General features: G+C 42.7%; 1 protein-coding gene across 6 annotated transcripts; it reads right to left on the bottom strand.

Annotated features, from left to right (window-relative positions):
- Window positions 1-1391: 1391 nt before the first annotated feature.
- LOC110496820 (ubiquitin carboxyl-terminal hydrolase MINDY-1) lies at window positions 1392-15519 on the bottom strand. Of its 6 annotated transcripts, none has more exons than XM_036952850.2 (11): window positions 15078-15267; window positions 14403-14739; window positions 13329-14311; window positions 12603-12660; window positions 10621-10685; window positions 5956-6114; window positions 5746-5848; window positions 5170-5312; window positions 4705-4902; window positions 4239-4391; window positions 1392-3683 (listed from the first exon to the last, which is right to left on the bottom strand). In XM_036952850.2, exons 3-11 carry the CDS (start codon window positions 14013-14015, stop codon window positions 3603-3605), a joined length of 1647 nt encoding a protein of 548 aa, XP_036808745.2. In that variant the 5' UTR covers window positions 14016-14311; window positions 14403-14739; window positions 15078-15267; the 3' UTR covers window positions 1392-3602. The 6 variants fall into 6 exon arrangements, with proteins under 6 accessions (XP_036808745.2, XP_090064827.1, XP_036808744.2 ...); XM_090208701.1 differs by having other exon boundaries at window positions 14403-14474; window positions 15078-15262; XM_036952849.2 differs by having other exon boundaries at window positions 13329-14739; window positions 15078-15519.
- Between the last annotated feature and the right edge of the window lie 7301 nt (window positions 15520-22820).

Here is a 22820-nt window from a genome sequence, read left to right as displayed (position 1 = left end):
TGGCTAATCAAATATTGTTCGTTGTTGTACAATGTTTAAGAGCTACTGTTGAGAGTTTACAGCGTCTCCATATACATCCTATTTACAGATGTCCGCCTTAGAAACCCTGAAAGACACATTGAAACTGTCAAGTGTGAAAAACCCAGCAGAGTTGCAGTTCTTGACACTCAAACTGGTGCACCTGGCACCTACTACCATACCCTGTTCAAAGGAACCTAAATCTTTTGCCTTGCCCATTCACCTTCTGAAATGGCACAGCTGCAACATCGAGAGCATGGTTGCATCACTGCCTGGTAGGGCAACTGCTCACCCTCCAACCGCAAGGCACTACAGAGGGTAGTGCGTACGGCCCAGTACATCACTGGGGCTAAGCTGCCTGCAATCCAGGACCTCTACACCAGGCAGTGTCAGAAGAAGGCCCTAAAAATTGTCAAAGACCCCAGCCACCCCAGTCAGACTGTTCTCTCTACTACCGCATGGCAAGTGGTACCAGAGTGCCAAGTCTAGGACAAAAAGGCTTCTCACCAGTTTTTACCCCCAAGCCATAAGACTCCTGAACAGGTAATCAAATGGCTACCCGGACTATTTGCACTGTGTGCCCCCCCAACCCCTTTTTTATGCTGCTGCTACTCTGTTTATCATATATGCATAGTCACTTTAACTATAATTTCATGTACAGACTACCTCAATTGTCCCGATCAACCAGTGCTCCTGCACATTGGCTAACCAAATTGTGTCCCGCCACCCACCAACCCCTTTTACGCTACTGCTACTCTCTGTTCATCATATATGCAGTCACTTTAACCATATCTACATGTACATAATATTTCCATCAGCCCGACTAACCGGCATCTGTATGTAGCCTCGCTACGGTTGTTTTTATTTCTTTACTTACCTATTGTTCACCTAATACCTTTTTTGCACTATTGGTTAGAGCCTGTAAGTATTCATTTCACTGTAAGGGCAAAACCTGTTGTGTTCAGCACACGTGACAAATAGACTTTGATTTGAGATACACAATCCATGTCTCAAGGCTTAAAAATCCTTCTTTAGCCTGTCTCCTCCCCTTCATCTACTCTGATTGAAGTGGATTTAACAAGTGACATCAACAAGGGATAACTTTCAACTGGATTCACCTGGTCAGTCTGTCATGAAGAGTTCTTAATGTTTTGTACACAGTATATCTCGCTCTCTCAAAGGTGGAGCAGAAAAAGTTAACAATATGGAAAAGACAGAATAAAGCAAGAGGCAGGAGAACAAAAAGAGGCATCAAAGATATGGTGTTTCAAGGCGGCCTAGAAGGACTCGAAGGATTGGTTGTATGAGTCGATTATGTGAAGTAATTAATGATATTTACCAGACAACAAATGAGTCATTGAACACCATGATAATTTGTTTAGATTTTCCTTTACTGACATGACAAATTAAATTCAAAGCAAGAAGTGGTGACGATTAACACTTGGCGTCAAGGTGTGGCCTATTTCTGTAGTGTTGCTGAAAGCCCCTCCCCCTAAAGCTACTTCAAAAGGCCCTGTATAACCAACTGTCTCAAAACTGAATTAAACTGCCAGAACTTTATTCCTAAGTAATGTAAATCAAATGCAGACTTATCATAGTTGGTTCAAGCACCAGATTTGCTTGAAGACCCAGTGCAGTCAAAAATGTGATTTACCTGTCTGAACAAATGTAGACTGAACAAAAATATAAACGCAACATGTAAAGTGTTGGTCCCATGTTTCATGAGCTGAAGTAAAAGATCCCAGAAATGTTCCATTCGCACAAAAAGCGTATTGCTCTCAGATTTTGTGCACAAATTAGTTTACATCCCTGTTAGTGAGCATTTCTCCTTTGCCAAGATAATCCCATCCATCTGACAGGTGTGGCATATCAAGAAGCTGATTAAACAGCATAATCATTACACAGGTGCACCTTGTGCTGGGGACAATTAAAGGCCACTAAAATGTGCATTTTTTCACACAATGCCACAGAGGTATCAAGTTGAGTGGCATGCTGACTGCAGAGATGTCCACCAGAGCTGTTGCCAGATAATTTTATGTTAATTTCTCTACAATAATGTCATTTTAGAGAATTTCTGTCTGTAATAATGCCCGTTTGTTGGGAAAAAAATCATTTCGATTGGCTGCCAAGTGGCTGGGCCTATGCCCTCCCTGGTCCAACCATGGCTGCACCCCTGCCCGGTCATGTGAAATACATAGATTAGGGCCTAATTTCTTTCTTTCTTTCAATTGACTGATTTCGTTACATGAACTGTAACTCTTTAAAATGATTGAAATTGTTGCTTTATATTTTTGTTCAGTATATATATTTCCACACTGATGTTGGAATAATACTGTTAAATTCAGAAATGTTAGCCTGTGGTTTTGGGATGACATTTGGGCCTACCTGAAATGGGTTAATAGACCAATAAGAAAGAGTTCCAAACCTCTCAGCTAATTTTCAGGTTTCCCCTCCCCACTCAGAACACTCGCAGATAGACGGTCCTATCAAAATTCTTGCTCCAGAAATTGCTCTTTCCTAAGAAGCTATTTGATTATTTTTGACCATTTAAAATTCTTACCTTTCAATTATTTAAAATGTAGATAAAAACAGCTGCATTGGACCTTTAATGCGATTCTTATTCCCATATAGTCATCTTTAACCCTCCAATGATCTCAAAAGTCATCCACAAAAGATGCTCCAGCAGATCCCCTTCACTGCCCATACCATTCTACTTCTGCATAATTCCTCCCTGCTACTAACTACAGCATAGTACACTATATGACAGGGAAAGAAAAGCCCATGCTTACTCTAGCAGATAGAACTTTGGGGAAAACGGCCATCTCTTCGTTCGTTCGTCGGGCTTGCAGAGTCCGCTTCTCGACCCAGGCATAATTGTGCATTGTTCTGTATAGGACAGGAATGTACTCGAGTTTCCATCATGGCTTAAATGAGTCAGATGACAACTACCCTACAGTTTGCTTAAAAACAGATCTTTCTAGGGCGAGAAGGTAGCAGAGTGCTCTTAATTTAACTTTTTTTTTTTTGCAATTTCAAAAGTTGCATCATCCATTAAGATGCATCAGTTGGTCAGAGCTGTAGTGACTTCCCTTTAATTTAGACCTTCACTTTCTGTCCCCTTAGCTTACAAAATCAGACCACTGTCTGCCTCGTTGCCATAGAAACCAAACCAGACCGCAGTTACAAACTTCGCTCATATTTCTCAAGAGGGGCAGTGATAGCTGACTAGAAGACGACCCCTGATGTGTGACTCTACCTGGGTTGTGACGTGTCTTGGATGATTCTCAGCTGCTGTAACCAACCAACTGCATTGGATTTCCTCTCTGCAGCCTCAATTCACGTTTAGATTCTGTTCTGAGGGTCTAGCAAAGCGGGACTAGTACTGCCACCTTCTGGCCTGGATGTTCAAAGAAGAACAAGGGTGAGAGATGGGGAGGTACAACCTCGAGGTTTAGTGTGAAGGGTGAGTTTGGCATTGAGATGGCAGGGGCACAATCCCCTAACTGTGTGTGTGTATGTGTTAGGGGTTGGCTTAATGCAATGAAGTGCAGGCTCATGGGGGAATAGGGTAAGTTTAGGTGTCGCTATAATATGGCACAGTCGGAATCATCCTTTTTCTCCCGTCTCCTCTGACCTCCCGGCTTGGCTGCCAGTTGACGTCTCACCTGGAAGCAAAACAAACATTCATACAGGAAATGGACAAGCTGCTATGTAGGACGTTTGTGAATCAAAGATAGCAGAAAGTTGCCTTTTAACCTAGTACCAGAAAAGTACAGCACTGCACCGTGGTGAAAGAATGCAATGAGTCCTCCACATTTTCTGCTCAAATAAATTGTAGTGTGATGGAAAAAGCACCAGGGGACACTTTCTTTACCAATTGTCTATACCAGTAGTCAAACATTTTCAGCGGGGACTCCATTTTCTCAGCCAGAATTTCTAGGGGACCTCTTTTTTTGCAAACCCACATCTAACGACAATCTTAAAAATAACCTTAAATTCATAACATTCATCTCTTATCCAAATTAAAAGAAAATACATTTACTCAAAACTGTTTAAAAAAAAAAATATTAATGGGGAAGTCAACTGCAGTTCCCCTTCGACTTTTGAATATCACAGGTCTATACTGTTGTATTGTGTTAATCTTTCATACTGTTGAAGTAAAGCCTAGAGAGGGCACCATCTTTCCTTCTAGTAAATGTCTTGATAGTGTGGTTGGTTACCTGCTGTGCTGGGGCCTGGGAGGGACCTTGTTGCTGCTGCTGCTGCTTCTGGTACTCCTCCTCCTGCAGCCGTCTGGCCAGGTCCAGGTCACTGAGGGGCCCCGGGGCCACCCCCTGCTGCTGCTGCTGCAGAGACATGGCCACTAGGTAGTCCTGGCAACCAAGCATACACCACGGGGTGAGTGAATGTGGTAATGGAAATGTGCATAGAGGCTGAAATCCTTAACGTCCATGCATGATTTACAGTACATACAGATCTCAAGTTAGGATCACGTTAGACACAGACAGCGTGGCAGTTTTACACATAAAAAAACCTTAACTATCTAGCTGCAGCAGAAGACATGGAGGTTGTCTCTGTGGCGCATTAGATACTGCCCACTGTATCTGGGTACTTCTCAAATAACAGGTATCCTCAAACTGACATTGGTGGCGGTGTGTTGTGGAGCTGGGGGGGGGGGTCACTGACCTGGTCGATCTGTCTCTGCTGCTGCTGGGGCGTGAGACTGTCGGGCTGTGTCACGAGGACGCTCCTCTGGGGCGGGTGGCACAGGCGGAAGTCTGAGTTGCAGAAGTTGCCGTCGCCCTCCACGTTGTGTAGGCTCTCCCACACTAGCCCCTCCTCCTGCAGGAAGCCCTGGTCTGTCACCAGCAGGTACAGGTGGCCCTGCGGGGTCACAAGGTCAAAGGTTAGAAGTCATTCACTGGGGAAGGGGGTGGTAAGCAGCGTTTTTGATGTTTTTTAATGTTTTTAATGTTGTGCTACTGCAGGGCGCTTGAGGGAGCGTTACAGAATGTGCTACATGCCGCTGTCATGTAGAATACAGTCTTATCTATATATGCCATTTCTATCTGCAAGGTTCTATATGTTGCACTCTATAGATTGAGCCATTGGTAAATTCCCTTACCAACACGCACGCACACACACACGCACCTTGTGCTTTATCATGGTGCTAAAGTGGTTGTTTCTGAAGAATACGGACAGCTCGCCCTCCTTGACTTTAGTGTTGAGCTCACAAAGTCCGTGGTACGATAGCTGGGTCGCTGTGCACTCCAGAAACTGCTCTGCCACCAAACCTGAGACAGAGAAGTACCAGCATAAGAGAGTAAGGGGAATAGGTGCATTACAAAGGAAACGGCCAAGTGAACAGAATGCAATTGGGATTAAATGATCAACTTCCCATCAACACCCTCATCAATAAAACCAGTTTATTAGAGCTGGGCTTGAACATAAGTCTTCACCACCTGTAGCTCACCAGGACAAGGGTTGGTGACAACTCAAATGTATTTTTATTTTACCTTTATTTAACTAGGCAAGTCAGTTAAGAACAAATTCTTATTTTCAATGACGGCTTAGGAACAGTGGGTTAACTGCATGTTCAGGGGCAGAACGACAGATTTGTTGTACCTTGTCAGCTCCGGGGTTTGAACTTTGAACTTCCGGTTACTAGGCTACCCTGCCGCCCCAAGTAAGGATTCATGTCAAGTAAGGATTCAGAAGGTCCTGTACCTTCACTGACACGGCTGCTGTCTTCCGAATGCTTGTAGCCGATGATCTTCTCTACCAGCTGGTTGTAGCTTAGCTTTCCCACCGCTGCCACCATCTCAGGGCTCTGGAGAAAGAAAATACTTTGAAACTGAAGCCCAAAACAAAGGGATTTGGGGCATTAATTTTGAAAGGAGGGCTTCACCTTCACATGTTCTACAAAATGTCACTTACCTGAGGGTCCACCAGCCAGCCATGGTAGAGCGGGATGTCCAGCAGGTCAAAGGCGATACACTCTGGTGTGTACTCAAAGTCCGACACGCCTGTGAAGCGCACGTTGACGTCAAGGCCCGTGGACAGCTTTGGCAGAACTGCCATGGCATCGCTCATGTTCTGCGGATTCAAAGATAGAACATGATGCATATTAGAAAACTACAGATGTTGGAAACTGAGTCGATTACAGTCGATTTCGAGATTAACGTCTAGAATTGAAGATCAGACCATTTTCTAAGAGTCATTTGAATTAATATTTTGTGTTGAGATGGAATCGTACTTGCACACAATGTAGAGTTGGTTGCACAGAAGTCCAGTATCACCTGTTCCTAAATCATTTTCTCATATGGTTTACACCTCAGTTCCATTGACATGTAAGGTATGAGAATGCTGAAGGATAAAGCTAAGTGGATGTGCAGGTTAATGTTTCCAAGATACCTGCACTCTCAACCATACCTAAAAATGTCTGTCACTGTCGACTCCTACAATATGGTGTTTGAGTGAAACTGAGCAAAGTTTAGCAATGAAAAATGAGCCTAGGGTTTTCCCTTACTAAAGAAAATATTGGTCGACCGAAAGAAGTCAGTTCTTTTGACCAATCGATTAGTCAATTTTAAAACGTGTATTTTTCCATATGTATACACACCCTGTGTTTAATAAAATCAACTATATGTATTTAGCTTGTCTGATGCTTCAAGATCACTGATGAAATATGACACAGACTCAACAGGGAAACAGAGATCAAGATAACCAGAAAAAGAAAAAAAAAATCCTCCTCCCATTACGTCTTTCTCCGATTCTGCCGTTACTCTCCTGAAGTTGCTGGTAATAGGCTACACGAGGAGTCAGGAAACTCTCATGTGGAATGCCAATTTATCTTCTTACCATTTCTACCGATCTGCGTGCCAGTTATGGTTTTCATTTATACTAAAAACGTCTTCGTATCTCAAAATCATTCATGTGGTTAATGAAAATTATATCCAAATCTAAATTAAACAAACCTAAAAAGTTACTTATACTCCCAACTGGGCTATGTAAAAAAATGCCTATAAAAGCCAACAAATAAAAACATTGCAGCCTGCAGGTAGAAAATATCCTGACAAAAATAGGCAATGAACTTGAAACATTGTATCAACTATTAGCTTGGGTTGGGCCTGAAGCTCCTTGCAACATTGTAGAAAATATTCTGGGCCCTTAGGAGTTTAGTGTACCAGTGAGCTCGGACAGACACAGCTGTAGGCAATTTGCGCAGGGGATAAGAAGTTATCAGTTAGGCCTATTTTAAGACGTTTCCACTGGATCAGAGCATGACATTTTTCCCTTTCTCGCCGAGTGGTTATCAAAAGGGAGAGAGCTGGAAAGATTTTGAAAATACATTGAGGAATTGTCACTCAATGGATGTAAAAATAGACTTTGTTTGCTTGCTGTTTGAGGAGAACATTCACATGAGAACCTCCACAGGTGGTGGTGCATTAAACCAATCAGAAATACTAACACCAAATGGGCACATTTATATGCCTACATTTGCAAGCAGGCCATGTAGCATATAGACCTACTTCTATGCGTAATCAGGTGAGTGTCCTTATTCAACATTGACAGGAGTGCTCCAAACAAAAGACAATGACAAAATTGACAGAACTCGTAAATTGAATGAAATAAACCATAACTTGTTTCTCAAGTGTAGCATAGGTTGTGAACTCCGCAAACAATGTGTCCACTCCAACAATGAGAACAGTAAAATACTGGAATAATAATAATAATATATTGAATGTATTAACGTAACCAAACAAACATTGTAGATTAGAAATGTAAGCAATTACTGGTAAATTAACTACAGGTGATATACCATATGTAAATGGGGAATTGATGCACTAACAATCAAATGCAAACAATTCACACAATGAAGTTATGAAACAATTAATGTGCACAAATGGGTGGGAGAGAGCTGTGCATTGTGCAGCCACACTCCCTTTCTTTTTGGACTTGCGGCCTCCGCAATGGACTAGTTCACTGAGATGGGGGCAAAGAAGACCGGTTTCTCGTGCAAAATAAATAAGTGTGTGTATGATTGTATGCTTTTTCAGATCTGCCCACAAATTTTCTATGGGATTGAGGTCAGGGCTTTGTGATGGCCACTCCAATACCTTGACTTTGTTGTCCTTAAGCCATAACTTTATGTATGTATACATACCATACATACATACATACATACCAGTTGAAGTCAGAAGTTTACATACACCTTAGCCAAATACATTTAAACTCAGTTTTTCACAATTCCTGACATTTAATCCTAGTAAACATTCCTCGTCTTAGGTCAGTTAGGATAACCACTTTATTTTAAGAATGTGAAATGGCAGAATAATAGTAGAGTGTGATTTATTTCAGCTTTTATTTCTTTCATCACATTCCCAGTGGGTCAGAAGTTTACATACGCTCAATTAGTATTTGGTAGCATTACCTTTAAATTGCTTAACTTGGGTCAAATGTTTTGGGTAGCCTTCCACAGAAGTTTGGCCCATTCCTGACAGAGCTGGTGTAACTGAGTCAGGTTTGTACGCCTCCTTGCTAGCACATGCTTTTTCAGTTCTGCCCACAAATTTTCTATGGGATTGAGGTCAGGGCTTTGCGATGGCCACTCCAATACCTCGACTTTGTTGCCCTTAAGCCATTTTGCCACAACTTTGGAAGTATGCTTGGGGTCATTGTCCATTTGGAAGACTCATTTGCGACCAAGCTTTAACTTCCTGATTGATGTCTTGAGATGTTGCTTCAATATATTCACATAATTTTCCTTCATCATTATGCCATTTATTTTGTGAAGTGCACCAGTCCCTCCTGCAGCAAAGCACCCCCACAACATGATGCTGCCAGCCCCGTGCTTCAAGGTTGGGATGGTGTTCTTCGGCTTGCAAGCCTCCCCCCTTTTCCTCCAAACATAACGATGGTCATTATAGTCTATTTTTGTTTCATCAGACCAGAGGACATTTCTCCAAAAAGTATGATCTTTGTCCCCATCCCCATGTGCAGTTGCAAACCGTAGTCTGGCTTTTTTATGGCGGTTTTGGAGCAGTGGCTTCTTCCTTGCTGAGCGGCCTTTCAGGTTATGTCGATATAGGACTCATTTTACTGTGGATATAGATACTTTTGCAACTGTTTCCTCCAGCATCTTCACAGGGTCCTTTGCTGTTGTTCTGGGATTGATTTGCACTTTTCACACCAAAGTACGTACATCTCTAGGAGACAGAACGCATCTCCTTTCTGAGCAGTATGACGGCTGCGTGGTCCCATGGTGTTTATACCTGTGTACTATTGTTTGTACAGATGAACGTGGTACCTTCAAGCGTTTGGAAATTGCTCCCAAGAATGAACCAGACTTGTGGAGGTCTACAATTTATTTTCTGAGGTCTTGGTTCATTTCTTTTGATATTCCCATAATGTCAAGCAAAGAGGCACTGGGTTTGAAGGTAGGCCTTGAAATAAATCCACAGGTACACCTCCAATTGACTCAAATGATGTCAATTAGCCTATCAGAAGCTTCTAAAGCCATGACATCATTTTATGGAATTTTCCAAGCTGTTTAAAGGCACAGTCAACTTAGTGTATGTAAACTTCTGACCCACTGGAATTATAATTACAAGTGAAATAATCTGTCTGTAAACAATTGTTGGAAAAATTACTTGTGTCATGCACAAAGTAGATGTCCTAACCGACTTGCCAAAACTATAGTTTGTTAACAAGAAATTTGTGGAGTGGTTGAAAAACTAGTTAATAACTCCAACCTAAGTGCATGTAAACTTCTGACTTCAACTGTACATACATACACACACTACTGCGACAAAAAAAAAAAACAGCCTATAGACCAGTCGAATAATTGGGTTCACCCGTAAAGGAACCAGATTGATTAGCTCTGAACTGCATGTATGTCAGAGCCAGGTGGTTGGATCATGGTGCTTACAACATCAAAAACATGGGTTTGATTCCTGCATGAGCCACACATACCAAACAGATGGGTTGACTCAGAAGTCACTTTGTATTAAAAGCTGCTAATTAAAGAGGTGCTACCTTGCCACCAATTTGTTTGATGCTTACACTTTACTGTACATTTTTGGTACAGTAATTTTGAATCCTTGTTGTTCCCTAAACTCCTTATTGTGGTACTCTCTAGTGGCAGCTGGTGTGACTTAGCACTGATGACACAGGCTTCTGCCTCTGCTGTGAACTCCACTTCTCCTTAAAAATGTGTCAAACATACACCCAACCACACCCACACACAGAATTTTGTGCACACAGCTACAAACAGATAGACCAGTGGCGGCTGCTGAGGGGAGGACAGCTCATAATAAGGGCCAGAACGGAGTAAATGGAATGGCAAACACACGGAAACCATTTGTTTGATTTATTTGAACCCATTTAACTTATTCCGCACCAGCAATTACCACGAGCCCGTCCCCACCCAATTAAAAAGGTGCCACCAACCTCCTGTGAGGTAGACAACACAGACAGAGCTGCACCTGCAGACGCACACATCCAAACACAAATACACACACGCTAGCGCAGCTTCCGAAAAACATTCAGACACAGACCGACAGTGTCACAAATAAGCCAAGTGGACAGATGTGTGTTTACCTGCTGAAAGTTGAGCTCCATTCCCTCAGCCTTCTCCCTGGGTTTGATGGACAATACGCACTCTCCTGTGGCAGAAACGCAAAGTACAGGAGTATGAAAACAAAATGGGTACTGTGGTTCTCAGACAGTGAGTGACCAAACAGAAATGCGTGTTATGATATACAGTGCGTTCAGAAAGAATTCATACTCCTTGACTTATTCCACTTCGTTGTGTTACAGCCTGAATTCTAAATTGATTATAGGTTCTCACCCATCTACACACACACAATACCCCATAAGGAGAAAATGAAAACATGTTTTTAGAAATGTTTGCAAATGTATTAAATTAAATAAAGATTTCATTTACATAACAATTCAAACCGGTGTCAATAAATGTTATATTTACCTTTGGCAGTGATTACAGCTGTACAGTCTTTCTGGGTAAGTTGGTTGTTGAGCATTGTTAGATAGCCAAGTCTTGCCATAGATTTTCAAACCGATTTAAGGCAAAACTGTAACTAGGCCACTCAGGAATATTCAATGTCATCTTGGTAAGCAACTCCAGTGTATATTTGGCCTTGTGTCTTAGGTTACTGACCAACTGAAAGGTGAACTTGTCTTCCGGTTTTCCTCTTGGATTTGGCCTGTGCTTAGCTCTATTCCGTTTCTTTTTATCCCAAAAATCTCCCTCGTCTTTGCCGCTGACAAGCATAGCCATAATATGATGCAGCCACCACCATGCTTGAAAATATGGAGTTATACTCAGTGATGTGTTGTGTTTGCCCTGAACATAACGTTTGTATTCAGGACATAAAGTTTACTTTTTTTGCAGTTTTACTTTAGTGCCTTATTGCAAACAGGATGCATGTTTTGTAATATTTTGATTCTGTACAGGCTTCATTTCACACTGTCATTTAGGTTAGTATGGTGGAGTAACTACAATGTTGTTGATCCATCCTCAGTTTTCTCCTATCACAGCAATTAAACTGTTTTAAAGTGACTATTGACCTCATGGTGAAATCCCTGAGTGGTTTCCTTCATCTACGGCAACTGAGTTGAGGGACACTTGTATCTTTGTAGTGACTGAGCGTTTTTTTTTGTACCCATCTACCAATAGGTGCCCATCTTCGCACGGCATTGGTCTACATGGATGAATCTGTTTGAACTTCACTTCTCGACCTTACCAATACAGTGCATTAGGAAAGTATTCAGACCCCTTGGACTTGTTACATTTTAGAATAAGGCTGTAATGTATTAAATCGCGCGCCCCCCCCCCCCCCCCCCCCCCCCCCATCTGTGATTTAATAAATTTTTGAATAAGGCTGTAAGGTAACAAAATGTAGAAAAAGTAAAAGGGTTCTGAATGCACTGTAATTGTATGTGTGGGGTACAGAGAAGAGGTAGTCATAAAAAAAATCATGTTAAACACTATTACTGCACACAGTGAGTCCATGCAACTTATGTGACTTGTTAAGCACATTTTTACTCCTGAACTTATTTAGGCTTGCCATAACAAAAGGGTTGAATACTTGTTGACTCAAGGCATTTTCCCCTTTAATTCAGTTGTAAACATTTCTAAAAACACACAATTCCACTTTGACATGGTATTGTGTGTAGGCCAGTGAAACAAAATCTCAATTTAATCCACTTCAAATTCAGGCAGTAACACAAAAAGTCAAGGAGCGTGAATATTTTCTGAAGGCACTGTATTTCTCCATGGTAATGGTCAAAGTTGACTGCTTGTTCAATTTGCTAGATATTTCAATGACTTAAGCCCTTGGCTCCTGGAACATAGGGCCTGTGATGATCTTTAATATACTGCCTGATAATATGCAGTCTCTTTAGTTACTCATATTTTCATGCATTGGTTGCATTTTCATGTGTTCATGACAACCTCAGAATAATGTAAGAAAATGTGTTGTTTACTGGACGTTACAAAGCAATAACTTCAGTGTAACAAAGTCTGTATGGAAGCACAGTCAATACACTTCCTTGTTTCTTACCAAGGTGAGCCATCAGGTCCTCTGTGGTGACTACTTCTGTCTGGGCGGGTAGCTTGGCCTGAAGACAAATCACACATGATTATAATTTGTAAGCACTTTTCTTGACCAATGTTCACTGCCATCCTGACATTTATAAACGTAAATTCTGTGTTGCGTCGATTTTGAAAGATGTTGATGGTACAAACAAGATTATAGGATTCAGAAGGCTTTGGTGTTCTCTTAAACTACGGCTCATCACACCCTAACGTGAACCTGTAATTCCTGCTTCTAGAAACTTCCCTCATGCTTGTGTCAGGTCACTAATTCAGTATTGCATACACACCTCGGATATCATCCTCAGTGTGTCATCCTCACCCTTATTCTCAGTCACCTTAAGGCCAATTACACATCTCAAATTGTCTTAAGTACTTCATCTGCATTGATCTCAAAACATATGACAGGGTAAAGCAGTATATTTTAGGACTATTGGGGGATTTTGCAATGTGCGTCTCAATAGTCTAAAGTAGCCTCCTTTTTTGGGCTCTTTCCATTGATCTTCACTGATCTGAAAAGAAATAGACCAGTGAATGCAAAATCCCCCAATAGTCCTATAATATACTGCTTTACCCTATCATATGTTTTGAGATCAGTGCAGATGAAGTAGGCCTAAAACCACTTAAGACAATTGAGATGCGTAATCATGGACCCCATTAGTCCTATATAGCTGTTTCTACAGTCCAACAATACCTTCCAGCGCAGAAACAGGGTGTTCATGATGGCCAGCAGGGGACAGGGCCCGTTCTCACTCTGCGTGATGATGGGTGTCTTCTTCTCCTTCCAGGTGATCCATTTCACAAAGTAGTAGGCCGGCATCATGGGCTCTGGGGCGGCGGTGGCCCCTCCCGTGGCTGCGGCAGCCAGGACGTCAGTGGCCAGGCCGGGGACTTCAGCAGAGGGGGAGCGGCCCTCGTCGCCCAGGGCAGAGTAGGACGACAATGGCTCGTCATTCCCGGTGTTGCCCTCGAAGAACTCCAGGCTGCGGATGGAGAAGGAGGGAGAGTCGCTTGTAGCCGACTGGCTATTCTCGTCCGACCTTCCAAACATGGCCTCTGAGCTCTCCCCGTTCACTTCGGTCAGAGTTTGGCTCTGCGGGGTGGATTGAGCGTCTTCTGTTGTGCCGTTTTCAGACATGACTGCTGGCGTGAGTGCGGTTCCACTGTGTTTGTCAGAACCTTCTGCTTCCAAAATTGGGGTCTTGACTGATGGGACTTTGGTGGAATCTTCACGGTCCAAGGGCTCTGCTTTGTGGCTTTCTTTAGCCACAGAGGACCCTGCTGCATGGCCACCCTCCTCAGAAATGGCTGTCAGAGAGCAGTCATCTTTGACAACGCTCAGGAGATCTCCTCCGACTATCTCAGTGCCAGAATCCGCCATAGCCGGGTAATGTTCAATGTAGCACTTAATCAATAGAAAATAAGGCCAAGTCGTCGGTAAAGACTACTTCAGGCTTAGGCTGTATAAGCATAGAAAAACAAACTCAGCCCTTTACATTAAGAATATTCAAGGCTTTAAAAGTTGGCAGTGACCTTCTAGGTGAATCTTGAGGGAAATCTACTCGACAATCAGTTCCCTGGTATTCCTGAGTAACAGTGTCCTTAGTTTGCAAAACAGGGTTGATGGACGGCTACAGCAGAATCCACAGTCACTCTGTCGGTTTTATGTCATTCAGACTGTAAGACAGAGTGGATTTCACAAAACTCTACAAGATTTCCTCTAACAAAAGATCTTTACACAATATATATATATATATAGAAATTTAACCTTAACAAAAGTACAATTATCTTACAGATAATTTTCAGCACTGCCTCTGTCCATTGCAGCTACAGCTGCAAACTAGAGCATAGTTATTTTTGGGGGAGGCACAACTTATCTGGTTATAAAAGTTGTGCTTTTCCTGACTATACAATGGAATACACCAGAGAGATGGACAAGTGATAAGGGAGATGGAGCTGGTCAAGCTTGTCCCTTGCCTCGTGACATGGATGACTCAGTATGTTTCTAGGATATCAAATGCGGTATGGTTGACTTCTTAGCTTCGTCTGAAAATATCAGCTGGTGAATTCGAGTAACCATATTCTTTTAAAAAATTGTACCATACCTGCAAGAAAAATATCAGTCAGGGGAAAAATGTATTCTCTAACAACACAAATTCTTATTCTAACTATGTTATAGGACTGACCCTGGGGGTTGACAAAATACTGAGAAGGTAACGCTAACTATAAAGCCGGTCTAGAAAATGTTGCATCTGCCAAGTAGCACCAGAACTGACTACTGTCCGGACTACAGCTGGCTATAGCCTCGTGGTGACGCTCAGAAGTTGATAGCGCCCATCACTAACATTACCCGGCAATGAGTATCTTGCTGCTGTTGGCAGCTTGCTTGCTTGCTTGCTTGCTAGCTAACGTTAGCTGACCAGCAGAAAATAAAATAACTTACCACGAAGCCAGTTGACTGCGTGAATGGCAACAACAACAACAAAAAAGTAGTGAAATTTAGACTGTTGTTGGTCCAATCAACAGAAAACGTTTAACGAGCTTCGCTGGCTGACAGCCATACTATTTACATTCCACTGTCTCCTCGTTCGCTATCTTGAATTCGCTTCCTCCACTTCACTTCCTCTTGTACTACCACAGCAAAATATTTGTATATCTGTGACCAGTCTGTAAACAATGACGTCACGAGCTGCATTAACCACAGGGGGGAAACTCCTTTGTAGATGTCATGCACCAAGCTACAAACATAAAATACATTTAGTATAATATGCAAACCAAAAATATTTCGGGGGAAAAAAATAAGAAAATACTCAGCAAATATGCGAATTAATCCAACACTAGCTACATGAAATGATTGTGAATGTAATCTTCATGGGGACACGAGTGGTTGGAGGAGAGAACTGCACTGGTCGTGTTCATGAGCGTCATATCTCCTTGCGGTGTAGTATTGCAGAGACGAAAGTCTAAAATGTGTGTTTATTGTGTAATGGACGATATGTCACACACTGTGTGTGACTCGTCTACTCATCTGTGATATATAAAGACGACGAACGCCTGCTCTCATTAATGAAGGAACTAAATAAAATAATAGAATCGTCCAATTCCCACACAGCTTCATTTCTTCCATGTCTTGTCTTGACCATCATTCTGATTCTAAAAGTAGGATTTGTGTTGTGGAAATATGTTGTGTTGATATTGTCATGAGGTGAAAAGTATGGCACACAGCCCTGGAGGGACATGCTTATTGGGACTACTACACATGTGACGTCATGAATTTACCGGCGTAAACACAACCACTTTCGAGTGATGTGGATTCCAAGTATTTTCAGTGAGCCGGCTCATTTGGCTCAGTTCAACTAAAAGAGCCATTCATTTAGCTCCTAAACGACTCTTCCGTCAGTAGCGCTTAAAAACGTACCTAAAACCATTTAAAAAAATGCTAATCTCCAGAGTTGTAGACTCGATTCACATGACTTGGACTCGAGTCTGACTCCAGCCACAAATTGATGGCTTGAGACTAGACTTGATAGAAAATAAAATAACTTGAAACTTGAATTGGAGCCTCAATACTCTGGACTAGACTTTCACTTGAGACTGATGTATGGAGCGAGATAGCTGCCAATAGGTTGAATTTACATAGCGTTAGGATTGTAAGAAAATCTATATGTAAATTGTTAGGATTGTAAGAAAAGCCAGCGTGAAACATGAAAAGTAAATGTTAAATTAGAAGTGTAAATGTGCAAACCCTATGTTATGACTGTGAATGAACATTTACACGTTCAATTCTTACTTAACATCTCCCTTTACTCGGTTACATATATTTTTTATAAGTACAAACTTTTGTCAGTAATGTAATGTTGCAGATAGTAACCCTTTTGGACCACACTTCATTAGAATTCTATATCATACTATGAATAGTCAGTGTGTCTACCTCGGAATTGCAGCTAAATTTCTTACACACAAACACACACACACACACACACACACACACACACACACACACACACACACACACACACACACACACACACACACACACACACACACACACACACACACACACACACACCTACCTAGGAGAGACTTGGGTCACTCTGTTTTCATGAATATATAATCTGGGTCTATAAGTGTTGAACATCTAAAATATTTTCAGAAAATAAAGCTCAAGCAACAAGGAGATAAGATAGCATTTGTGTGTTACATAAATTGCATAGTTTATTTACAAAAAAAATAATTGACAAAAAAACACTGCAATTTGACATACCAGGTATCAAGCACAAATGGACTTGAAAATACAAAAATATTTTGGTGCCCATCAATATTACAAACTTACAGTATCATATTTATGCTTATATATACACTGCTCAAAAAAAATGAAATACTAAAATAACAAATCCTAGATCTGAATGAATGAAATATTCTTATTAAATCATTTTTTCTTTACATAGTTGAATGTGCTGACAACAAAATCACACAAAAATTATCAATGGAAATCAAATTTATCAACCCATGGAGGTCTGGATTTGGAGTCACACTCAAAATTAAAGTGGAAAACCACACTACAGGCTGATCCAACTTTGATGTAATGTCCTTAAAACAAGTCAAAATGAGGCTCAGTAGTGTGTGTGGCCTCCAAGTGCCTGTATGACCTCCCTACAACGCCTGGGCATGCTCCTGATGAGGTGGTGGATGGTCTCCTGAGGGATCTCCTCCCAGACCTGGAATAAAGCATCCGCCAACTCCTGGACAGTCTGTGGTGCAATGTGGCGTTGGTGGATGGAGCGAGACATGATGTCCCAGATGTGCTCAATTGGATTCAGGTCTGGGGAACGGGCGGGCCAGTCAATAGCATCAATGCCTTCCTCTTGCAGGAACTGCTGACACACTCCAGCCACATGAGGTCTAGCATTGTCTTGCATTAGGAGGAACCCAGGGCCAACCGCACCAGCATATGGTCTCACAAGGGGTCTGAGGATCTCATCTCGGTACCTAATGGCAGTCAGGCTACCTCTGGCGAGCACATGGAGGGCTGTGCGGCCCCCCAAAGAAATGCCACCTCACACCATGACTGACCCAACGCCAAACCGGTCATGCTGGAGGATGTTGCAGGCAGCAGAACGTTCTCCATGGCGTCTCCAGACTCTGTCAGGTCTGTCACATGTGCTCAGTGTGAACCTGCTTTCATCTGTGAAGAGCACAGGGCGCCAGTGGCGAATTTGCCAATCTTGGTGTTCTCTGGCAAATGCCAAACGTCCTGCACGGTGTTGGGCTGTAAGCACAACCCCCACCTGTGGACGTCGGGCCCTCATACCACCCTCATGGAATCTGTTTCTGACCGTTTGAGCAGACACATGCACATTTGTGGCCTGCTGGAGGTAATTTTGCAGGGCTCTGGCAGTGCTCCTCCTGCTCCTCCTTGCACAAAGGTGGAGGTAGCGGTCCTGCTGCTTGGTTGTTGCCCTCCTACGGCCTCCTCCACGTCTCCTGATGTACTGGCCTGTCTCCTGGTAGTGCCTCCATGCTCTGGACACTACGCTGACAGACACAGCAAATCTTCTTGCCACAGCTCGCATTGATGTCCCATCCTGGATGAGCTGCACTACCTGAGCCACTTGTGTGGGTTGTAGACTCTGTCTCATGCTACCACTAGAGTGAAAGTACCGCCAGCATTCAAAAGTGACCAAAACATCAGCCCGGAAGAATAGGAACTGAGAAGTGGTCTGTGGTCACCACCTGCAGAACCACTCCTTTATTGGGGGTGTCTTGCTAATTTCCTATAATTTCCACCTGTTGTCTTTTCCATTTGCACAACAGCATGTGAAATTTATTGTCAATCAGTGTTGTGGACAGTTTGATTTCACAGAAGTGTGATTGACTTGGAGTTACATTGTGTTGTTTAAGTGTTCCCTTTGTTTAAGTGTTCCCTTTTTGAGCAGTGTATTATGTTAACGAATAGCAAAGAAAAGTTTTGGAATTGGCCTAATCAAGACCAAATTAAATCTGTGTGACATGATACCCTTTGGATTTATAATTTAAGAATGTCAGTGTACTAGTTAGTACACAGTCTGGGTTTTAATCATGACCAGAGGGACCTCCTAAGAGCCAAATGATCCTAGGTAGATTTAAAACAGCATATTTCTGAGGTTCTGATGAGAACTGGCAAAAAAAATTCACAAACTCCATCCATTTTGAGGGAGTGTGCCCTCCTTGACTCAACACTGAGAATTCCGAGGTGACTTAACCTGTCATCAACCATTGTTGTCCAAAGGTGGGTTTTAATCCGTTTTAAAGCTGAGAAGCTTCTCTCGCAAGAAGCACTGCTGACTGGTGTAACAAGAGAAATCTTACAAAGTAGAAATACAACAAAGTCATAGAGAGTAGACGGTCTGTCCCTTCCACTTTTCTCTCTCCTATCAAGAAGCCGCTTGGTTTGATGAACCTCATGTTTTGAGGTCCTCTAAATCTGACTCAAAGGTCTGAGCAAAGGCAAACAGAGGCTTCTCATTCAATAATGTTGTACTCTTTGGGTTGAGAGACTGGACCCCTTGCATTATCTCGCAATTGTTCTTTGAAAAACACCTCTTCAGCTCAGCTGTGAGACTGTCAAGCGCCTGATAAAAGATAGCTCTTTGGAAGCTCTCACCATCACTTTGGTCTCTATTTTTCTGTCCTACAGTGCTCATCATCAGTGAGTCGTGAAATCCTAAGCTTGTTTTAGGCTGTCTTTTACACACTGTTTGTACACTTACTTTGCAGTGCTCTGCAATCTCTTCAACCTCTTTCCATAGTTCTCCAAAGTAACCCTCACTTCTGTAGTCCTGTAATGTGTATGTAAAGGCACCTACTAGATCCACAGCCCTTGCTAGGTCAAGAGAGCTTGATTGGAGCATGTCAGAAAGACATTTGGCATCACCAAGCACTTTACAAAAGGTAACCAAAAGCCCTATGAAAAGTAAATCTATCTGAGAAAGAAGGCCCCTTGCCTCCACTGATCTATCAACACAATTTTCAAGTGTGATATCCTGTAGCACTCTCAGAACTGCTGGAAGCCTGTCCTTCAGATTATGGCATTCCATGTATCTGTGTAGCCAATGTGACGTTTCAATCGATGACGTCACTTGCTCTGAGACCTTGAAGTAGTGGTTCCCCTTGCTCTGCAAGGGCCGCGGCTTTTGTGGAGTGATGGGTAACGATGCTTCGAGGGTGACTGTTGACGTGTGCAGAGCGTCCCTGGTTCGCGCCGAGGTCGAGGCGAGGGGACGGACGTAAAGTCTATACTGTTACATCTGCATGCCCACCGTAAGTCTCTGTAGTTCCCTGGGCTGCTGCTGTGGGTACAGCTCTTTCTGAACTGCAAGCCACTTGAGATAAACGTACGAGCCAGATACAAAGTTATAAAGCTTCTGCAGGAGAGCAAAAAAGTTAACTGCTTCAGGCACTGATTTTACAGCATCGACAATAACCAAATTCAAACAATGTGCATTACAGTGCACATAAAATGCAAACCTTGCACTGTTTTTAATCCGTGCAGACACACCAGAATGCTTTCCGCTCATGACGGCACCGTCATAGCCTTGCCCCACAAGATTATTTCTGTAGTCCAGGCCATGTTTTTCAAGGCAATCAATTATAATTTTTGTGAGACCTGCTGCATCTAAGCTTTCAGCTGACTGAAAATGTAAAAAGCTTTCATGGATAGTACCTCACAAATAAAGACTTTATTTTTTCTTGAAATATTTGGTTTCATCTGCAATTACACTGAAAACTTCCCTTTCATTTACTTCTCTTATTATTTCACTTTGTACCATCTCAGCTAAGCCCTCAAGAACTTTGTTCTGGATTTGGTGGCTTGTGTACTTAGCATTGCCACATGCATTCATCCTTTTCTCTATGAGAGGGTCATGCTTTGCTATTTCTTCTAAGATTGTCAAAACATTACCCTTGTTGTGACCTCTCTGCGCTTTATTTTGAGTGGCAGTTAATAGGAGCACATCTGCAATTGTTTTAATGTAAGTACAGATTTCCTCCACTTTCTTTTTCCTTTCCTCATTTATGACATCTAACATTGATGAGTTGCTGTCAATAGCCCTTTTAAGCTGATTCCAAGCATACATAGCGTTGATATGATGCTTTGCCTTCGAATGGAGCTTAAACCCAGAATCTTTAAACAGCGCCTTTTTCCAGTTACAAAAACCTGACTGTGATGTGAAGGCAGATTCAGGTGTATTGAACAGAGAAACATGACTGTGATGTGAAGGCAGATTCAGGTGTATTGAACAGAGAAACATGACTGTGATGTGAAGGCAGATTCAGGTGTATTGGGCCGAGAAAAATGCCTACAGGCGAAACAACAAGTTGAATCTTGATTTACAGAATATTCAAGCCATAAACTGTCCTTATACCAGGAGCTGTTGAAAGCCCTTTTCCTAGTACCATGCTGAGTTTTGGCAAATGTTTTCAAACACGGCTGTACAGGACCCTCTTCTCTGGATCTTGAAGTGTCTGAAATACACGTTAAATAATGTGTCATATCTCTATGGAAATGAATAGTTATGGGATCCACAAGATTAGATACGAACAGCTGCTAACTAAAATGTGTAGTTTAAAGTATAGACCTGGCCTACCATTGGGTCCTTTTGGAACAGCACATGTGGTGCTTGATGCAGTTGGGAGGGGCTCGATGACATCACCTGGCAGCTCTGGCTCACTGTCTTGCTCAGAGTGAGAGGTCTCTGTGTCATCCCTTGATACATCTATTACATTAAAATAACACGAGAACCATTAGTGTATAATCAACATAAAAATGTCACAGCCATCAAAACAAGAACACACATGAATCAACAACCAACATTTTAAAGTGAGGCTTAAATCTGACAAAATCATCTATTACAAGCTGAAGCTAAACTTAAATTCTGAACTGGGCATGTGACTGACTGCCTGGTAGATGCTCTGACCTGGTGGTGGTAGACTGGGTCCTTGTGAAGTCTGACCACTCTGACTAGCCTCAGGTAGGGAGCTGCTCTCGTGTCCGGTGGTGATGCAAGGGATGGAGTCTGTTTGCACCTGATCTGCCTGTTTGTGCTTCTTTAAAAATGAATCTGATATCTCTCCCTTTCTTATCATGTTTAATTGACCCTATGCAAAAATAAGGCTGTTTATGGTTACATCTAAGTGTAACAGTATAGACTTTACGTCCGTCCCCTCGCCCCGACCTGGGCACGAACCAGGGACGCTCTGCACACATCAACAGTCACCCTCGAAGCATCGTTACCCATCGCTCCACAAAAGCCGCGGCCCTTGCAGAGCAAGGGGAACCACTACTTCAAGGTCTCAGAGCAAGTGACGTCACCGATTGAAACGCCACTAGCGCGCACCACCGCTAACTAGCTAGCCATTTCACTCTTTCCACTGGGATTCTCTGCCTCTAAAGCTATTACAGGGGCTGAGTCACTGGCTTACTGGGGCTCTCTCATGCCGTCCCTGGAGGGGGTGCGTCACCTGAGTGGGTTGATTCACTGATGTGGTCATCCTGTCTGGGTTGCCCCCCCCCCCTTGGGTTGTGCCGTGGCGGAGGTCTTTGTGGGCTATACTCGGCCTTGTCTCAGGATGGTAAGTTGGTGGTTGAAGATATCCCTCTAGTGGTGTGGGGGCTGTGCTTTGGCAAAGTGGGTGGGGTTATATCCTTCCTGTTTGGCCCTGTCCGGGGGTGTCCTCGGATGGGGCCCCAGTGTCTCCTGACCCCTCCTGTCTCAGCCTCCAGTATTTATGCTGCAGTAGTTTGTGTCAGTTTGTTATATCTGGAGTACTTCTCCTGTCCTATTCGGTGTCCTGTGTGAATCTAAGTGTGCGTTCTCTAATTCTCTCCTTCTCTCTTTCTTTCTGGTAGTCCTAGGACCATGCCCCAGGACTACCTGACATGACGACTCCCAGTCCACCTGGCCGTGCCGCTGCTCCAGTTTCAACTGACCTGAGCCCTAGGACCATGCCCCAGGACTACCTGACATGATGACTCCTTGCTGTCCCCAGTCCACCTGACCGTGCTGCTGCTCCAGTTTCAACTGTTCTGCCTTATTATTATTCGACCATGCTGGTCATTTATGAACATTTGAACATCTTTTTTTTTTTTTTAATTTGAATTTTATTTAATTTATTTATTTTACCCCTTTTTCTCCCCAATTTCGTGGTA

The sequence above is a fragment of the Oncorhynchus mykiss genome, chromosome 18, assembly GCF_057628025.1.
Source record: "Oncorhynchus mykiss isolate SJ-2025 chromosome 18, ASM5762802v1, whole genome shotgun sequence".
NCBI lineage: Eukaryota > Metazoa > Chordata > Actinopteri > Salmoniformes > Salmonidae > Oncorhynchus > Oncorhynchus mykiss.
The sequence above is the reverse complement of the archived record's forward strand: the minus strand, read 5'-3'. Positions and strand labels throughout refer to the sequence as shown.

What these genes read in the sequence shown, in the direction of transcription:
- LOC110496820 (XM_036952849.2), bottom strand. Translation starts at nt 14,015, where the DNA reads ATGGCGGATTCTGGCACTGAGATAGTCGGAGGAGATCTCCTGAGCGTT. An exon ending in GCTGGCTGGTGGACCCTCAG is followed by an intron (nt 5,849 to 5,955) that starts GTAAGTGACATT and finishes TTCTTTCTCCAG; the next exon opens with AGCCCTGAGATGGTGGCAGC. An exon ending in CAGCAGCCGTGTCAGTGAAG is followed by an intron (nt 5,313 to 5,745) that starts GTACAGGACCTT and finishes TCTCTGTCTCAG; the next exon opens with GTTTGGTGGCAGAGCAGTTT.